The following is a 21,421-nucleotide window of genomic DNA, read 5'->3' as shown; positions in this document are numbered from 1 at the left end:
TCTACTAAACACCGCACTTAAGCTAACCACAAAAGTCCTAACCAACAAAATCAATAAACTAACAACTTTATCAGATGAACAACAAGGATTCAGATCCGGAAGATCCTGCGTAGACGCCGTATTTGTACTGAGACAAATCACAGAAAAGGCCATTGAGTACAATAAACCAGCATATCTATGTTTTATAGACCTGACAAAGGCTTTCGATCGCATCCAAGTCGAAGACGTCTTACATTTACTGTATGGAAGAAACATACCAATCAATATTATACAAACCATCGAAAACATCTACTTTCATAATCGAATACAGGCAAAGATAAATGGAAAACTAACGCAGTTTATACCAGTACAAAGTGGAGTCAGACAAGGTGACTCATTAAGCCCACTGCTCTTTAATATAATAATGGACGAAATAATAGAAGCAGTACGTAAAGGTCATGGTTACAGAATGGGGAATAAAGAAATCAAAGTATTGTGTTATGCAGACGACGCCGCATTAATCGCCGAGACAGAAGACGATCTCCAAAGATTAACACACATCTTTAATACAACAGCCAAGAAATACAATATGATAATATCAGCAGAAAAAACCAAATGTATGACAACATCTAAATACCCACTACGATGTAAAATCGAAATTGATGGGAAAATAATACAGCAGGAAGCAAGGTTTAGATATCTGGGAATAGATATAACCAGTTACGGAGATGTTGAAGAGGAAGTACGACAACAAAGCTTAAAAGCAAGTAAAGCGGCGGGATCTCTTAATGACACAATCTGGAAGAACAAACACTTAAGACAAGACACAAAAGCAATAATCTATAAAGCAGCAATTAGACCTATATTAACATACACGGCGGAGACAAGGCCTGACACATCTAAAACGAGACGACTACTAGAAACAACAGAGATGAAAATACTCCGACGAATATCAGGGAAAAGTCTGTTGGATAGGGAGAGGAGCGAAAACATAAGAAGATCATGCAATATAGAAGACATAAATGGATGGGTGACAAAACGGAAACAGGAGTGGAACGAACACATTAGTAGAATGGCAGAGGATAGGATAGTACGAATAGCACGAGATAAGTCACCAAATGGACGAAGAAGTATTGGCAGACCAAGAAAAAGGTGGTGCGATAACCTAAACAATTTAGGAGGATAATATTGAAGAAGAAACAGGCTTTAAAGCCTACATACAAGAAGGAAGAAGAAGAAGATTTTATTTTAAAAGATTGTTTCATAATATTTGCCCAATTTGAAGTAAAACGCGCCACAAAAGAGTAACTTTGATACCGTTGAATTTTGAAACTCTTTTGGGGCGCGGTTACTTCAAATTTAGCAATAATATGAAAAAATCTTTTCAAATAAAACTAGAATTTTGTTTTGCATCAAAATGAAAATACATTTTCGCGCCACGTAATATTCATATCAGATCTTTTGTAGCTGGAATATTGTATGCGCCACTCATTTTTACGGCGTTTAGCGGTTTTTTATTCTTGTATCAGAAGTTTTTCAAAGTTATTTATAAATTAAATGTATAAAGTTGAATGCAATGTTTCTCGATTACACGTTAAGCTTTATAAATGGTCGCCTTTGTCGCATTATCTCTCAAATGATCTAGTATCCATCGAATGTACACTAGATTTTTTTCTATTCGAAATAGATTGAAAAAAATATTGGGATGGCCGGTAAATGAACTCGGATTGCCCGTTGCCAGATCAAATTAGCGTCGTAACCACTACAACTACATAAACCATTTAGGGAATAATCGTTAATTGGATTATACTTTTGTAGCTTAATAACTTCTGAACGGCTTAACCGATTTTGTTCACTCAACATGAGTTTGAAACGTATTGACAAGCAGTATCTTATGCATCTAAGGTCAAGTATGATAACTGAAGCTATTACAGGAATTAATGAGCTTGAAAAACCGTTTTTTCCATAAGAAATAGATTTTATCATACTTATGAAGCCTATAACTTAAAAATTCGAATTTTCCCGGATATAAGGTATACACCGTTAGATTCGTCTAGAGTCCTTCTACAAACGCTCAGTTATTGGCGTAATTCGTAGGTTGAAATTTTGAGTAATTGTCGAAAAGCCAAAATTTTCAAAGTTTAGTTTTTCAGTATTTCGGCTATACTGAACCGTGTGTATGTCTGATTCTGACAGCTTAGACACCATTTGAAAGCTTAACTCAACGCTATTGATTTGGTGTATTTACTGTTCTCTTGTCTCTTCTTGAATCGAAGATATATACTGCCAAAAATATGCCGTTTTGTACCTACCAAGTCCCATAGCTGGCTTATGGGTAGTCAAAACTTACAAACTACACCGGTTCTGAATCGGCCCTCACCCACTCTTCAAACACAGAAAAAAAATTCAGATCGGTTTAACTTTTCCACACACATACATACATACATTCATACATACATATCCACAAACATTTTCCCTTTTTTAAATAAAAATTGACTCATATTTCTGAGCTCGGTAACTTTTGAACGGTATAACCGATTTTCAAAATTAGACATGCGTTGGAAAGGTAATGATCGCTTCTATTAGAAGCCGCAAAGGTCAGAGTTAAATTTTCGAAGTTTTTGGGAGTTTTGGGGACGAGAACGAAAAACAGACCCTAAATAGGAAGGGCCGTAAAATCCACACCCTTGGACCAAAATGGATGGTTGACATATGAATGGGTGAGTCTTTTCCTGAACTTTAAGATGGGAGTTGGCCCAATTTTCAATTCAGTCAGATTTAGAAAATCGAAAATTTGGTGTATATATAGTGTCGCGTGTAGGGGGTGTAGGTGTGCGCCACTGGCGAGAACTGCCGTTCTCTGGTAATAGTTAAATGTAAATAGGTATACATAAAACTTTATGAATGAAATACGTCCGCCGATAACAGCAATTTCCTATTTATTAGGTTCATTGACAGTAGGTACAAATTTATGCATATAATTTTTTGGAAACGAATAGAAGTTAGATTGACTATTTCTTGTTGTATTTTTATAATACATTAGAATTTGGTAAAAGTTGGCAACCAATTATTCAGCCACATACTTAGGGTAAACAGCATTAAGGTATTTTTGTAAATTATTTTAATTTGAATCTCGAGTAGTTGATAATTATATTTTTTACTTATATAAAATAAAAAAAAGTCGTAGAAAAAGTATAGTATTCTACTCGCATGTAATGGCTATTACTCACTCTGATGAATTACGACACTCGCCTACGGCTCGTGTCGCAAACTTCATCATCGTGAGTAATAGCCATTACTTGCTCGTTGAATAATATACTATTATTGACAGCTACTGATTATTACACTATAGTTTTTGGTTAGGTAACTTTCTATAATAGACTGCGCTGAAAAGAGCTCAAATCCCCAATTTATTATTTCACAATAAATAATGTATACCTCAGCATAGAAGTTAATGCATCTATCATAGTAACAAACTTTGAACTCTGAGCTTACAATACAATTTAACCGAGGACGTGATTGCAAAACTTAGGAAGTTCGATTAGAAAATATATTATTTGGCAATTTATTAAGTTTGTAGGTTGAATGGATTCTAATTATTAAAATATTAATCAATATGGTTCACAATTATAGACAGTGAAACTATAAAAGTGTAGGAAGTAAAAATAACGGATTATTTTGTGATTGAACAATAGACGTTGTTCTGAAGCTATTTCCTTGTGGCATTTTTTAATAAACTATTTTTAATGGGAAATAAGCCACAATTTTACCAAAAAATTATTTTATTAACGTTTCGAAGCCAAATCGGGTTTCGTTGTCAAAATACAAAATACTACTAAAATAAACAAAAATGTTGCTAAGCAAGAAAATTCTTCTAATAATTTATTTAATCTGACTCATTTATATTGGCAATTCAGACGTAAATTATACATTTTAAAGTAGAAGACTTTAAAATGATATCGCCAATATTTATGAGTTGCGTTCCTGGGACGACTTTACTAAAAGATAGTTCATTCGATTACATGAAATCAATCCCAACTCAAGAATATCCGTCACAAAAAAATCATAGCATGTGATCTGTCTTTAAAAAGACAACCAAATGCAACGATGACAGTAAAATTCTCTCGTTAGAGATTCCATAGTATATCACGAGGGAAAACCAGGAAAAAACCTCGTGATACTATCCCGACATCGTAAGTATTTGGTCTTACATTTAATTTACTTTCAAAAAGCTAATACCAAATTCTGACTTTACTATGTTTAAATTATTAATAATGTTAATAATATATAGATATACAATAAGTAATACTAAAATATAAAATTTGTACTAACTCGATATGTTATTGACTTACTAATCGTGGTATTTTCTTTCTATTGACTTCCTCTTTCAGTATGGGTAACCACATCCTATTGTATTTTACCGAGGAATTTGCGACACAATTGGTTTCATTTAGCATAATTAGAGCTGCTTCTTTGATTATTCTCTTTTTACTATCTGATTCTTTCAGGACTATACTTGAATCTCTCCACTGAACTCTATGTTCATTATCCCATGCGTGTTGACATATTTGAGATCTATCAAATTCTCTATTTTTAATATAAGACTGATGTTCACTTATTCTAACGTTCAATGGTCTTGATGTTTCACCTAAATAAAATTGTTCGCATTCACAAGGTATTTTATAAATGCAATTCTTTGTTCTTTCTTGTTCATTGTTAGGTTTAGTTTTAGATAGGATAGATCTCAATGTGTTTGTTGTTTTGAATGTTGTTGAAATGTTGAATTTATTTCCTATTGTTTTAAGTTTCTCGGATAGTCCTTTTATATATGTATTGATATTTTCCTCGTATTATTTCTTGTAAATATTGTAGGATCCCGTTCTAAGTTGTTCTGTTCCATTCGATCCAATCTTGACAATTCCTTATTTATAAACGATAAGGGATAATCATTTTTTAATAAAACAGATGTTAACAATTGGTTTTCTTCTAAAAATGAATTTTCGTTAGAACAAGTAATTTTGGCTCTATCATATAAGGATTTAATGATTTCTTTTTAACGTTGATGTTGTGATTTGATTTGTGATATTGTGATTTGAATTGAGATATCTGTTGGTGTGTGTTGGTTTTCTATACACTTGAGTCTCATATCCAGTATCCTTCTTTGAGACTAAAACATCAAGGAAAGGTAAAGTGTTATTGTATTCCTTTTCCATTGTAAATTTTATTGTCTCTTCTTGATTGTTTATAATATTCAGGAATATATCCAACAATTCTGATCTATGAGGCCATACTCAAAACACATCATCTACATATCTCCACCATACTGTGGGTTTTAAATTTTGTTTAGAAATGATATTACTTTCGAAATCCTCCATAAATATATTAGCCAATAATGGAGATAAAGAAGAGCCCATTGCTAGACCAAAATTTTGTTTATAGAATTCATTATTTAGTTGAAAATAGGTATTATTAGTACATAATGTCAATAACTCCATTATAGCTGATACATTTAGTCTTGTCCTAGTTGTCAATGTATTATCATTTTGTAATTTCGTTTTAATTATGATTAAAGTTTTATCTAATGGCACATTTGTAAATAAACTGTTTATGTCAAAACTTACTAAAATATTATTTGGATTAAATTCAATATTTGATAATTTGTTTAAAAAATGTTGTGTATTTTTTATAAATGTGTCATTATTATTTGCAAATGGTTTTATAATATTTAATACAATTTTTGATAGTTCACTACAAGGAGAATTGATGGTACTACAAATGGGTCTAATAGTGTAAGAAACAGAGGTTGAACCTTGCAAAATGGACACAAGTCCGGTTTTATTTTTTTTCTGTTACATCAAGGGGTGCTTATTATAAGACTAACTTTTTCTGAAAAAATTTCGCCCCGGAACCCCCCTTTTCACCCCTTTAAAGGGGGTAATTTTTGGTTTTTGCGGAACGTAGCCCTTCCTGTACCTTTTACAAAAAAATTTTTTTATAGAAATATGAAGAGGACTATATTTTGTACGATTTATTTTCTGACAGCATATGTCTATCATCCACCGTTTAGCGGGAGTGGCGCCCCAAAGTTAACAAGTTTTTAAAAAAGATGTTTTTTAAAAAATATATTTTTCCCTAACTGTATCGGAAATTAACAAGAAATTCTGCGACAATTATTCACAAATAAGTGACTGATTTTTTGGTATAGGTTTCACTTAAGGGTAAGTGCCCTATTTTGAATTACAGGGTGTTACATTTTAAAAAACCCCTTTTTATACCATCTGAACCCTTTATGCTAGAGTAAGAAGACTTTCAGCGATTACCCATATACTGGTGCTATTTACAAATTTGTACAATGCACCCCCATTTTTTCCCCGGAACCACCCCAAAAAAAAGAAGAATTAATAAATAAAGTGATTTTCTTGGAATCCTTCACACACAATGCACTTTATTAATATACTTTATATATCACTTTATGCACGTTATTATTACCCATGCATGGACACCAACAGCGATTTTCTAGTGCAACCCTTGTAGCCAAAAAAAAAAAAAAAAATAAAATGGGGGGTTCCAAATTTTTTTTGTTTTTTGCTTTTTGATCCATATGGGCATATGCTCCATCAATAGTGCTTTTCAAAAATATATATGGTTATTGCAACATCCCTGCGGAAACCACCCCTATCCTTGAAAATTCACAGCAGAAACTACCCCTATCCCTTGGCGAGCATGTTTTTACGATTTTCTCATTACCTATGCATTCTTTTTAAACAAAACGTATACAAGGTTAAATACCACTATTTACTCTAAAAATTAGGTCCTATTCATTTTTTTCGTATAAGCAACCGTTACGGCACAGTGGCGCCGTAAACCTCATATACGCTTTGGCGGGCTCCAGTTTTTGTTTTTTTTTTCGTCGTCTGTTCGTTTTATTGATAAAGTACTTATGTAAAATTAAACAACACAGTGTAACCTACAAATTATGACCTATGCACGTTTTACGTTCTTTGCACCCCAAAGCCACAGTGGTGGCCCAAAATCAATTTTTGTATATTTTCGCCGCCTACACGCATTTTATTGCATTAATGCTACCTTAATAGCACAATATTCACCCTTAATTGGTCGTTGAGCAGTGGCGGATCCAGGGAGGGGTGATGGGGCGATTGCCCCTCCCCCTCTCAAACCAAGTAAGTGATATTATATTTAAAGATTATAAAAATATTTATTTATTTTTATAGAAATTTAATTAACACCCCCCTCCTAACGATGCTGGGTCCGCCACTGTCGCTAAAGCATAAAAGTACGCCATTCTTATATAAATAATAATATAAGTATTTCTATAAAAATAAATGAATATTTTTATAATCTTTAAAAATATAATATCACTTTGAGAGGGGGAGCAATCGCCCCCATCACCCCTCCCTGGATACGCCACTGCTCAGCGACCCCTTAAGGGTGAATATTGTGCTATTAAGTTAGCATTATTGCAATAAAATGCGTGTAGGAGGCGAAAATATGCAAAAATTGACTTTGGGGCGCAAAGAACCTAAAATGTGCATAGGTCATAATTTGTAGGTTACACTGTGTTGTTTAATTTTACATAAGTACTTTATCAATAAAACGAACAGACGACGAAAAAAAAACAAAAACTGGAGCTCGCAAAGCATATATTAGGTTTACGGCGCCACTGTGCCGTAACAGTTGCTTATACGAAAAAAATGAATATGACCTAATTTTTAGAGTAAATAGTGGTATTTAACCTTGTATAAGTTTTGTTTAAAAAGAATGCATAGGTAATGATAAAATCGTAAAAACATGCTCGCCAAGGGATAGGGGTAGTTTCTGCTGTGAATTTTCAAGGATAGGGGTGGTTTCCCTAGGGATGTTGCAATAACCATATATATTTTTGAAAAGCACTATTGATGAAGCATATGCCCATATGGATCAAAAAGCAAAAAACAAAAAAATTTGCAACCCCCCATTTTATTTATTTTTTTTTGCTACAGGGGTTGCACTAGAAAATCGCTTTCGGTGTCCATGCATGGGTAATAATAACGAGCACAAAATGATATATAAAGTATATTAATAAAGTGCATTGTGTGTGAAGGATTCCAAGAAAATCACTTTATTTATTAATTCTTCTTTTTTTTAGGGTGGTTCCGCGGAAAAAATGGGGGTGCATTGTACAAATTTGTAAATAGCACCAGTACATGGGTAATCTCTGAAAGTCTTTTTACTCTAGCATAAACGGTTCAGATGGTATAAAAAGGGGTTTTTTAAAATGTAACACCCTGTAATTAAAAATGGGGCAGTTACCCTTAGGTGAAACCTATACCAAAAAATCAGTCACTTATTTGTGAATAATTGTCGCAGGATTTCTTCTTAATTTCCGTTACAGTTAGGGAAAAATATATTTTTTTTACAAACATCTTTTTTAAAAACTTGTTAACTTTGGGGCGCCACCCCCGCTAAATGGCGGATGATAGACATATGCTGTCAGGAAATAAATCGTAGAAAAAATAGTCCTCTTCATATTTCTATAAAAAATATTTTTTGTAAAAGGTACAGGAAGGGCTACGTTCCGCAAAAACCACAAATTACCCCATTTAAAGGGGTGAAAAGGGGGGTTCCGGGGCGAAATTTTTTCAGAAAAAGTTAGTCTTATAATAAGCACCCCTTGGTATAACAGAAAAAAAATAAAACCGGACTTGTGTCCATTTTGCAAGGTTCAACCTCTGTTTCCTACACTATAAGTGGAATATTCGCTTTATGAATTTTCGGTACTCCATAAAAATGTGGTGTCTTACTGTAATGAGGTGTCATAAATTTTCTTTGATAGTACGTTAGATCATTTTTAAATTTGAATAAAGTTCTATAGATTTTGTTTTCCAGTGTCTTCGTTGGATCCTTCGTTAATTTGGTATAAGGTCCATTTGTAATTAGATCTAATTTTTTGAAAGTAAATTAAATATAAGACCAAATACTTACGATGTCGGGATAGTATCACGAGGTTTTTTCCTGGTTTTCCCTCGTGATATACTATGGAATCTCTAACGAGAGAATTTTACTGTCATCGTTGCATTTGGTTGTCTTTTTAAAGACAGATCACATGCTATGATTTTTTTGTGACGGATATTCTTGAGTTGGGATTGATTTCATGTAATCGAATGAACTAGGTATCTTTTAGTAAAGTCGTCCCAGGAACGCAACTCATAAATATTGGCGATATCATTTTAAAGTCTTCTACTTTAAAATGTATAATTTACGTCTGAATTGCCAATATAAATGAGTCAGATTAAATAAATTATTAGAAGAATTTTTTTGCTTAGCAACAACATTTTTGTTTATTTTAGTAGTATTTTGTATTTTGACAACGAAACCCGATTTAGGCTTCGAAACGTTAATAAAATCATTTTTTTTGGTAAAATTGTGGCCTATTTCCCATTAAAAATAGTTTAGAACAATTAGACATTTTCGATTTGTGCATTTTTTTCTGATTTATGTCATTAACTAAATATTTATACATGGCATTCTCTAAAATTCACTGGACGTTTCGTTTTTCTTTTAGGTCTTTCTTACAAGAAGAACCGAATGGAAATTATGCAAATTTTACCTGAAAATTCATTTAATAAAAACCAAATACGTCTAGACTCAGAAGAAGTAACAATAAATAATTTAAATGAACATGATAACATAGAGACTGGAGAAGGACCGGAGAAGAATAAATGTGAAATTTGTTTTAAGGAGTTAAGTACAAAAGGTGCTTTAAAAACACATTTGAGAATACATACTGAAGTAAAACCTTACAATTGTGAAATTTGTTTGAAGCAGTTTTCTGAGCCACATAAATTAAAACGACATATGACAGTTCACACGGGGGAAAAATCTCACACGTGTAATATTTGTTTTAAACAATTTAGTCAAGCATCTAGTATGAAAGTACATTTGAAATTGCACACTGGAGAAAAGCATTATAAGTGTGAAATTTGTCTTAAACAGTTTGCTCGAAAAGGCAATTTAAATGAACACATGAACGTTCACAGCGGGGAAAAACCGTACAAGTGTGAAATTTGTTGTAAACAGTTTGGCCAATCAAGTTCTTTGAAAACGCATTTGACAGTGCACACTGGGGATAAACCTTACCAGTGTGAAATCTGTTTTAAGCAGTTTGGCCAAGCATGTCATTTGAAAAAACATTTGGGAGTACACACTGGAGAAAAGCCTCACAAGTGTGAAATTTGTTTTAAGCAGTTTAGTCAAGCAGGTGATTTGAAAACACATTTGAGAATACATGCTGGTGTAAACCCTTACAAGTGTGAAATTTGTTTTAAGCAATTTAGTGACCCAAGCTGTTTGAGAAGGCATTTGAGAGTGCATACTGGAGAAAAGCCTCACAAGTGTGAACTTTGTTTTAAGCAGTTTTCTCGTACAGGTGGTTTGAAATCTCATTTGAGAATGCATACTGGAGAAAAACCGTATCAATGTGAAATTTGTTTGAAGCCATTTTCTCTAGTAGGTAATTTGAAACAACATATGAGATTGCATACTGGAGAAATGCCTTACAAGTGTAAAATTTGTTTTAAACAGTTTGCTGAGTTAAATAATCTAAATCGACATATGAAAGTGTATACTGTTGAAACAGCTTAGGCTAGTCGTCCATTGGAAGCGTAGTCGCGCGACTCGTAGGTAGCGCGTATACGTCCTTGTATGTGCGATCATGAGGCTGAGCGACTGGTATCCACTGCAGGCAACTCTATACTTCTTAGTTGGCGACTGTTATCATTGGGTGCGTTCACCAGACCAGTGCGCTATGTCAGCGCTTTGAAACTGTTTAAGATTTTTCCGGTGAACGGCATGTCAATTTAGGCTAAACTTCAACGTGTTGACGGAGCGGTTGCCATTTTATTCAACGTAGTATTTGTATCGCTTCAATACTGAACGTGTTTAAGAAATATATTATAATGACGCGCTGATTTGAAAATATTTACTTTATCATGCTTTTAATTATAAAGTAATTGAAACTTAGGAGATACATAATTGTATACGCTCACGAAATTGTAAATCTGTGTATTGAGGAACAATATTTTCAACATAGAATCTCGTTTTAGGTTAAGTTCATAATTCATAAAACGTGCGAGAGCACAAAACAAAACCAACTATGAAATTGTCAAACGGAAAAAATACCATTCACCAGACTGAACGTAGTTTTAAAGCGCTGAAACACAGCTGTTCAGTTGAAACTTAAGCTGATTATTTCTAGTGAACTCAGCCATTGAACAGGATTTTGGGGGCCCCGGGACAAACGTAATCTGGGGCCCCTTACCCCCCCCCCCCCCCAGCGCAAGGGGGGTTTGGAAAAATGTTTTATATTTAACCCCTTGAAAACGCATTTTCCCTCCTGTGTGAACACCACACTATCTTCTTTCTTTTTTTTTCAGCATGTCTTGCAATAATTATAAAATTAGCAGCGCTAATGAATACATCTTCATCTGTATCTGACATTGTGGACGGATCATCAACGAATGCGTTCATACGCTACAATGTAATTGGTCTGACTTTGTAGCGAACGAATAACCAAGCAAACGTAAATGCACCTTAAGGTGCCTTAAGCAACTGCAATGTGAGCCAAACACTGTCAGTGAAGCTGGTCAGTGAAGCTGGTCAGTGTAGTGGTGGGACTGATCCTAATGTGCTCATTCTATCTTACCCTTACCCTTCTTTTCAAAATGTGGTACCATGTGGTTCCTTTCACATACCAAGATGTGGTCTGGAAAAATTGGTTAAGACAAAGTAGCTGGGCTGGGACCTGGGGCCCGTATTCAGGTTGCATTTTAATTTTTATTTCGCCAAAATATCTAATTTCCTCAGCAACAATTTATATCTTTACAAAAGGTCTCGGGGGCCCCAGCTTAGCCCGGGTCCCCTCTTCCAATGGCATTTTAGGTTTTGTTACGCCGAAATAACTAATTTCCTAACTAATAATTTAAATTTTTATGTTACGGTCTCGGGGATCCCAGCTTAGCTCAGGCCTCAGGGCCCCTGTTCTGTTCCAATTGCATTTTAGTCGAAAAGACTAATTTCCCCAGTGAAAAATTAAGACTATGTTACTGTCTTTTTAAAATTGTGCCATTTGAAAATATTTCGTTGATATCGGCCCCCTTGGCCGGGGGCCCCGGGGCCCTGCCCTGTTGCCCTAATGGTAGTTACGGCCCTTGCATTGAAAGGTCTGCTTTTTGAATAGCGTGTAAAATGAATTTAAAAATTTGTACCTTTTGAAGCAACCTTATACAGTATGTCCCTGTAAGTTGGAAAACTTTTTTATTATTAATTTTACGAAAAAAAGTTATTCTTTATAAAAAGCTCTGCATGGTCCAAAACCTAAGATTTAACCATCAAATATCAAATTTTTTGAATATTATACGAGGTATGTCAAAAAGTTTGAATTTCACTCAAGAGTAAAGTAGATTTATTTTTCGTAATATTGGAAATTGCTATTATGAAAAGTTGTTTGGAATTAAAAACTATATTCTAATATACAATTACATCCTTCTAATTGAAAAAAAAATTTGAGAAATTATGGATCTCATTATTTTTTCAGTTATTTCAATTCTGATAACTCTTTTATTATTAATTTTACGAAAAAAATTGATTCTTAATAAAAAGTTCTGGATGGTCTAAAACTTAAAATACAACCATCTTATATCAAATTTTATACGAGGTATGTCAAAAAAGATAAATTTAGATCAAAAGTAAAGTACCTTTATAGTTCAGAATATTTCAATTAGAAGGATGTAATTACATACTGAAACATAGTTTTTAATTCTAAATAACTTTTCATAATAACAATTTTCGATATTGTGAAAAATAAACGTATTTTACTCTTGAGCGAAATTCATATTTTTTGGCATACCTCGTATAAAATTGATAAAATTTGACAAAAGATGGTTGTATTTTAGATTTTAAACCATTCAGAACTTTTTATTAAGAATCACTTTTTTTCGTAAAATTAATAATAAAAGAGTTATTTGAATTAAAATAACTGAAAATAATGTCAGTTATCAATAATTTTTCAAAAAAAAATTTTTTTCAATTAGAAGGATGTAATTGCATACTAGAATACAGTTTTTAATTCCAAACAACTTTTCATAATAGCAATTTTCAATATTGTGAAAAATAAAGCTACTTTACTCTTGAGTGAAATTCAAACTTTTTCACATACCTCGTATAATATTCAAAAAATTTGATATTTGATGGTTGAATCTTAGGTTTTGGACCATGCAGAGCTTTTTATAAAGAATAACTTTTTTCGTAAAATTAACAATAAAAAAGTTTTCCATATGGATACAACTTACAGGGACATACTGTATAATAAGGCGTTTGCGAGCTCGTGATAAGAAAAGACGTTTGTGTTGGATAAATAAAATACTTAGTAGAATGAAATTCACAGGTCCATCTTCTGCATGACGATTTGCTAAATAATCCGCAAAATTTTTTTGATTATTATCGAATGAGTAAAAATTATCAAAGGTAACCATCTATCATGAAAAGGAAATAAAAAAAGTACCTACTCAATAGTACAGAGGACATGCAAACATTTTGTAATTCTTGTTGCGCCTAATTGGTATTAGCCTACATAACACATACGGTTTTGTTTCAATTCACAACGAAATGATTATTATTATTTTTATTAGTTCTACTCATATTCTGACTATTGGGAATTAATCTTTGTTGGAATTTTACCTTGTTGGACAGGCGGGTAGTGAGATGCAATCTGATAGATCTCCCTCGGCCTTTATAGCTCCGGCGATTCGTTGTCTTGCAAATTTTAGAAGCCACGAATGGTGTAACCGGAAAATTAGTGCTGATAAAGTTTTATTTTTAATATCGTTAATATTAAAAGTAAAATTTTCGTCCATAGAAATACTTGAATAATTATTCCTTGACTTGTATTATTAATATTTCTTGTAACATAATATAACATTTCTTGTAACATTTTTATAAATAAATATTTTATTCTATATTTTGTTTTTAACACCCTCAGCGCCAGTGTATCCTTTTAGATACACACTGTCCTCAACGCTGTGTACCGAAAAAGATACACATGGTTCGTTGTGTTCGATCTGTTGTGTCTCCTAAAAGAACACAGTTTCTTCAGTTTTTATATGTAGAGAATAATGTTATGGCCTAAGCCAATTTCCTGGTATAACTGGGTTTGGCCTTAGACATGAAAGATAGGTTGTATGTAACTAGAAATTCATATGAAAAATGTTATTGCAGTACATAACTATTTGAACCCATTTTTGCAATAATCAGTTAATATTTAGATATGTATTATTATTGTTTTTATTTATATACTCAAATGTGTTATAAAAATTATGTTTATTCTGAAAGAAAGAACAAAAATATACAAATTCTTAAAATAAAAATAAAGATATAATATGTATGAAACTAGAAAAAATTGATTTGATATTTAGTGCGTTGCATTATAACATTTTTTACAAATAATGATGTCACACACAGAACATTTGGTGTTAACTTGAGATGCTCTCACAATTTTTCCTTCGGCACTTTTTACTCCTTTCCTTACGTATTTCTTGTAACACTCCGAACAACGCCCTCTGATTTTCTTGCCATCTTGGACATTTGTCACTAGATGATGCACATCTTGTTTTATGGTTCCAGATGGGCCAGCAATAGTGACGTTTTGTGTAGAACATTTTACAAGCATTGAATTTAGAACATGTTCACGAAATTCCGTTATAGTAAGCTTCTTACGGATAGTGTTCTGGTTATACAGGAAATGAGCATTGACCAAACTCGTCCCCCAAATAATTTCGAACATAAGTTTTCTGTACCATTTCGTGCACCGCCGTAATGCAGAGGAATACGTAGCCATTTGATCACTAACATCAATGGACGACTTACCATTGTTATAGTCAAAAATACATATTGGTTTCTGAATAGTTCGTCCCGTTCGACTTTCATTAGAGAGCGTTTTCAATGCCGAGGACTTTGTTGACAACATTCGAACATCTCTCTTATCACGCCATTTCAAAACAACAATCCAGTCATCTGTTTGTTTGGCTGAGAAATCCCCTCGTCTTAGTTTGGCACACATCACGTCTTTTGGCATGTATTTCCTATTTGCTCTAATTGTCCCCACCAAATGGGTGTTGTTCTTCCTCAGTCGATAAGCCAGAGGTATACTGGTATAATAACTGTCAGTATATAATGTTCTACCACCGCCCAAGAGATCTTTGGCTAAAATCATAACTGTATTTTCTGACACTTCGGATTCACTGTTTTTCGATTTGCCGCAATAAACTAGAAGGTTCCATGTATAACCTTTTTCAGTACAAAGTTTAAAAATTTTGATGCCATACTTTGCGGCCTTGTTTGGGATATACTGCCGGAAGAGCAACCTGCCTCTCCAAGCAACTAGAGACTCATCAACACAAATTTTCTCTCCCGGGGTAAAAACCTTCTGATAGTTACTGATAAACATATCGATAACTTCGCGAACTTTATACAATCTATCTTCTTTGTTTGAAGTTTCATTATCAGCAAAGTGTATAAATTTGAGAATAATTTCAAAGCGATTTCTGGCCATCACTGTGCGTGCTAAAGGTATATTGTATAATATATGGCTTTTCCAATAATCTCGTATAGAAGGCAGCTTCACCAAACCCATCCAACCAATAAGTGCTAAGAAGGAACGTATTTCCTCGACACTTACTGGTTTCCACCCATGTAGTCGTGATTGATCAGAAATATCTGTGGACAAGATATATTGCGTTGCATACAAGTTGGTCTGTTCCTGTATCTTCGTTATAATGTCAGGAGTCACAAATAATTCAAAGTAATCTATGGGGTAGGCATCTGCTAGAATTCCTGCATAAATTTCTTTCATACCGGACCACGGTACTGTAACTTCAATAGCCGGGGGATCATCGTGAGTGGGCATGTGCCAAGACATATTTTGTATCTTTTGTTTTACCCATTCAGTTTTGCAGTTACCAGCACTATTGTTTTTATCGAATTGTTTATCTTTATAGGCGAACACTCGTGTTTGTAGAATGGTTAATGTTCTAAGCAAAGAAGTTGGTCAGTCAGAACTTGAAAAGAAATAAAAATATATTAAAAACAAGTTGTGTATCTTTTTTGATACACATGGCCCTTACGCGAAAGTCTTCGAAAAACTTTATGCTAGGCCAGTGTATCGAAAATGATACACACTTGAAAAATACAAACATAAACTGCAAATAAATAAAAAAATTACTTCAGTCGCCCTAAAATAACATAAAAAACTCTATTCATTCAAAAAAACATTTTGGCCCAGAACGAAATTTTTGTGAACTAGCCGTGGCGCTGAGGGTGTTTTTTTTACCACTTTGGCATTTTAATGTAATGGTGTTCTGAAGCTATTTCCTTGTGGCATTTTTGTAATCAACTATTTTAAATGGGAAATAAGCCACAATTTAACTAAACATGATTTTATCTACTCCATGTCATATTATGTATAAGTTTTTAGTTTGTGAAAACTGTCGTTATAGATAGCAGCGCGTGAAGGGTTTAAAGTGTGCGTGAAGTAACAATGTATTTTAGATGGGATTTACTTTTTCGCACACTTTCAATGGGTTTTTTGGCACACTTTCATATAATCAAATGTCCTTAACTTTCGCGTTGTCATGGTGATGACAATATGAACAATGACTTACAACAAAATTTTTGACAGTTTTATGGTTTGAAAGTAGTTAGGATTTTTAAATGTCAAACGTTGTAAAAATTGTAGAATAGAAATGAATTCCAGTGACGAAGAGTTACAGTTTTTTTTATTTGTTTATCGTAGATAAAATATTGTATGAAACTGTGCGTGAAGTATTTTTTTGCGAACTTACGCGATGTATAGCACTCGCTCCGTTGTCGCTCGTGCTCTAAATATCGCGTGCGTTCGCAAAAAGCATACTTCACGAACTGTTTCATAAATAACTATAATTAACGTTTCGACGCCCAAATCGGATGTCGTTGCCATTAAAACGTTAATAAAATAATTTTTTTAGTTAAATTGTGCCTTATTTCCCATTTAGAATAGTTGATATTAATGTAATGGAAAATAAATATAGCCTCAATATATTCCTGCTAATTAACCCCATATAAGAGTAAATACAACCCTTATCCAACATAGTGGTATTCATTAAACATTTTTGATGTGTGCATTTTTTTCTGGTTTATGTAATTAACTAAATATCTATACAAAGCATTCTCTCAAATTCACTGGATGTTTCGTTTTTATTTCAGGTCTTTCTTACACGGAGAACCGAATGGAAATTATGAAAATTTTACCTGAAGATTCATTTAACAAAAACCAAATAAGTCCAGACTCCGAAGAAGTACCATTAACTAATTTAAATGGACATATGAACATCGAGACTGGAGAAAGACTGGAGCAGAATAAATGTGAGATTTGTTTTAAGCAGTTAAGTACAAAAGGTGCTTTAAAAACACATTTGAGAATACATACTGGCGAAAAGCCTCACAAGTGTGAAATCTGTTTTAAGCAGTTTAGTCATTCAAGTACTTTAAAAACACATTTGAGAGTGCACACTGGAGAAAAACCTCACAAGTGTGAAATCTGTTTTAAGCAGTTTAGTGATGCAAGTACTTTAAAAACACATTTGAGAATGCACACTGGAGATAAACCTCACAAGTGTGAAATTTGTTTTCAACACTTTGCTCATGCACAAGATTTGAAAATTCATTTAAGAGTGCACACTGGAGAATCACCTTACAAGTGTGAAACCTGTTTTAAGCAGTTTGGTAAAGCAAGTAATTTAAAAACACATTTGAGAGTACACACTGGAGAAAAACCTCACAAGTGTGAAATCTGTTTTAAGCAGTTTAGTCATGCAAGTACTTTAAATACACATTTGAGAGTTCACACTGGAGAAAAACCTCACAAGTGTGAAATTTGTTTTAAACAGTTTAGTCATGCAAGTACTTCAAAAACACATTTGAGAATACACACTGGAGAAAAGCCTCACAAATGTGAAATTTGTTTTCAACAAATTGCTCATGCACAAGATTTGAAAATTCATTTAAGAGTGCACACTGGAGAAAAACCTCACAAGTGTGAAATCTGTCTTAAGCAGTTTGGTAAAGCAAGTAATTTAAAAACACATTTGAGAGTGCACACTGGAGAAAAACCTCACAAGTGTGAAATCTGTTTTAAGCAGTTTAGTGATGCAAGTAATTTCAAAACACATTTGAGACTGCACACTGGAGAAAACTCTTTCCAGTGTGAAATTTGTCTTAAACAGTTTACTCGAAAAGCCAATCTCAATAAACACATGAATGTTCACACCGGGGAAAACCCTACAAGTGTGAATTTAGTTGTAAACAGTTTATCCAATCAAGTTCTTTGAAAACGCATTTGAGAGTGCACACTGGTGAAAAACCTCACATGTGTGAAATCTGTTTTAAGCAGTTTAGTCATGCAAGTACTTCAAAAACACATTTGAGAATACACGCTGGAGAAAAGCCTCACAAGTGTGAAATTTGTTTTCAACAGTTTGCTCATGCACAAGATTTGAAAATTCATTTAAGAGTGCACACTGGAGAATCACCTTACAAGTGTGAAACCTGTTTTAAGCAGTTTGGTAAAGCAAGTAATTTAAAAACACATTCGAGAGTACACACTGGAGAAAAACCTCACAAGTGTGAAATCTGTTTTAAGCAGTTTAGTCATGCAAGTACTTCAATGACACATTTGAGAATACACACTGGAGAAAAGCGTCACAAGTGTGAAATTTGTTTTCAACAGTTTGCTCATGCATAAGATTTGAAAATTCATTTAAGAGTGCACACTGGAGAATCACCTTACAAGTGTGAAATCTGTCTTAAGCAGTTTGGTAAAGCAAGTAATTTAAAAACACATTTGAGAGTACACACTGGAGAAAAACCACACAAGTGTGAAATCTGTTTTAAGCAGTTTAGTGATGCAAGTAATTTAAAAACACACTGGAGAAAACTCTTTCCATTGTGAAATTTGTCTTAAACAGTTTGCTCGAAAAGGCAATCTCAATAAACACATGAACGTTCACACCGGGGAAAACCCTACAAGTGTGAATTTAGTTGTAAACAGTTTGGCCAATCAAGTTCTTTGAAAACGCATTTGAGAGTGCGCACTGGGGAAAATCTTACAAGTGTGAAATTTGTTTTAAGCTGTTTTCACAAACAAGTAGTTTGAAAACTCATTTGAGAATACATACTGGAGAAAAACCGTATCAGTGTGAAATTTGTTTTAAGCTATTTTCTCAAGTAGGTCATTTGAAAACACATTTGAGGTCGCACAGTGTGGAAAAACCTTATAAGTGTGAAATTTGTTTTAAACAGTTTTCTGAGTCACATAAATTAAAGCGACATATGAAAGTGCACACTGCTGAAACACCTTAAGGTTCACACTGTTGAAACACCTTAAGGTGCGTACTGTTGAAACACCTTAAGGTGCGCACTGACTGACATTTTCTTCCAAATGTGTTGAACTCTTTCGCGACGGCAACTCTTAAACCTGCAGTGCCCCATATACAGGGGTTTTTGGGCCTTGCGCTTCCGTTTAACACTTCCGCGCATGGCGCATCTATGCATTTCCGACTTCGTGTGGTAAACAAGTTCGTTAGTGTAAAATTGAAGAAACAAGCACGTAAAATAAATGTTTTATTAATTATTTATAAAAATGAATATAACATTTTCCGCTCAGAAGTACATTTTGATACAAGTGAACATATGCACCTCCCGTATATGAGGCAAGCAAACTTTTGCGCGTATATGCGGTTCATAATTTTAAAGAGTTAAAACAGTTTACCAATTCACACTATGCAAGTGTGAAATTTGTTTTAAACAGTTTACTTATACAAGTACACTTGAGAGCAAAAAAATCGACTCAAAAGTAAAATAAGTTATATTTTTTGATTACTCTGTTTGGCAAGTGTCTATCCACAATATACAGAGTGAGTTTTATGTATGGAAACACTCAATTATCTCTGAAACGGCTTGCACGATTTTTATAGATTTTGGTGAATAAAGGTTTTCTAAGGCGGCCGATATTACAGTGGTAATTACATTGTTGTCAGATTTTCCGTTTTTCTGGAAATCTAATGAACTTTCTTATTTCAAACGGAACACCCTGTATATTTTTTGCGTTTTGAAGTCCTAAAGAGATACTGATTATTTTTTATGTTATATTTCCTATACCTAAATGCCATAATTTCGAAGTTACTGCTAAATTTATTTAAAAAAAAATTAAACAAATTATAAAAATCAATTCCTTCGGCTCGGGTAAATAATAATCCAAAGATCATTGAAAACAAAAATGATCTTTTATAATGTTTCTATAAAATTAATCGTTTCCGAGTTATAAACAATTTAAAACTGAAAAAAATCGAATGGTGACGATTTTCAAGGTTCAAAAACACAAATAAGAAATATAATTTTAGAAATTATGAAGTACCTAAATTCAAGCTCAATTCTTTTTCTAGGAGCTCACCATAAGAGCTTTTGGCACGTTTTATTCTAAAACATCGCTTTTTAATTTGTTAATAAAGCGCATATGAGAGGACGGGCGATCGGGCTGTATTAACAACTAAAAAAATATTTTAATATAAAACAAGTTCAAATTACTTACCGGTATCTGATAAAATAAGGCTTGAACTTGAATTTGGGCATTACGCAGTTTCAAAAATAATAATTTTTATTTGTGTTTTTGAACCTTGAATATTGTCATTATTCGAATTTTTTCAGTTTTAAATTGTTTATAGCACGGAAACGATTAATTTTATAGAAAAATTACAAAAAACTTTTTTTGTTTCCAATGATCCAAAGAACCTAAAATAATATTTATCCGAGCCGAAAAAATTGATTTTTATAATTTGTTTAATTTTTTTTTAATAAATGTAGCAATAACTCCGAAATTATGGCATTTAAGTATAGGGAATATAACATGAAAAAGAATCAGTATTTCTCTAGCACTTCAAAACGCAAAAAATATACAGGGTGTTCCATTTGAAATAAAAAAAGGTCGTTAGATTTGCAGAAAAACGGAAAATCTGACAACAATGTAATTGCCACTATAATATCGGCCGCCTCAGAAAACCCTTACCCACTAAAATCTATAAAAATCGTGCAAGCCGTTTCCGAGATAATTGAGTGTGTTTCCATACATAAAACTCACTCTGTATGTAAAATTAGAAGTAAAATATTGTGACCAGAAGTAATTTTTATTACAATGACATTAGTATATTAGGCAACGAGCATTTAATGACGGTCATTATGATGCGAGTATGACGCATACGATCACGAACCGCGAAACGAGGAGTGTCGTGTGGAAGACGAGCATCGTAATGACAATTAAATGCAAGTTGAATACATGATTTTTTTCTACGATCATTCACAA

The 21,421-nt window shown here is 33.3% G+C and overlaps 1 protein-coding gene across 6 annotated transcripts in view; it reads left to right on the top strand.

Moving 5' to 3' along the window:
• The window catches only part of LOC114331221 (nucleolar complex protein 3 homolog), a 229,787-nt gene that overhangs the window by 44,307 nt on the left and 164,059 nt on the right, over nt 1-21,421 (top strand). For 2 of the 6 annotated variants that reach the window (XM_050654838.1, XM_050654839.1), the window contains exon 4: nt 17,272-17,430. The exons of the other annotated variants lie outside the window; for them this stretch is intronic. In XM_050654838.1, the coding sequence (XP_050510795.1) occupies nt 17,272-17,430 (159 nt within the window). The remainder of the gene's footprint in view (nt 1-17,271; nt 17,431-21,421) is intronic. 6 annotated transcript variants of the gene reach the window in all.

Source organism: Diabrotica virgifera, chromosome 6, assembly GCF_917563875.1.
Source record: "Diabrotica virgifera virgifera chromosome 6, PGI_DIABVI_V3a".
Taxonomy (NCBI): domain Eukaryota; kingdom Metazoa; phylum Arthropoda; class Insecta; order Coleoptera; family Chrysomelidae; genus Diabrotica; species Diabrotica virgifera.
Note: the sequence above shows the minus strand (reverse complement) of the source record. Positions and strands in the feature narration are given on the sequence as shown.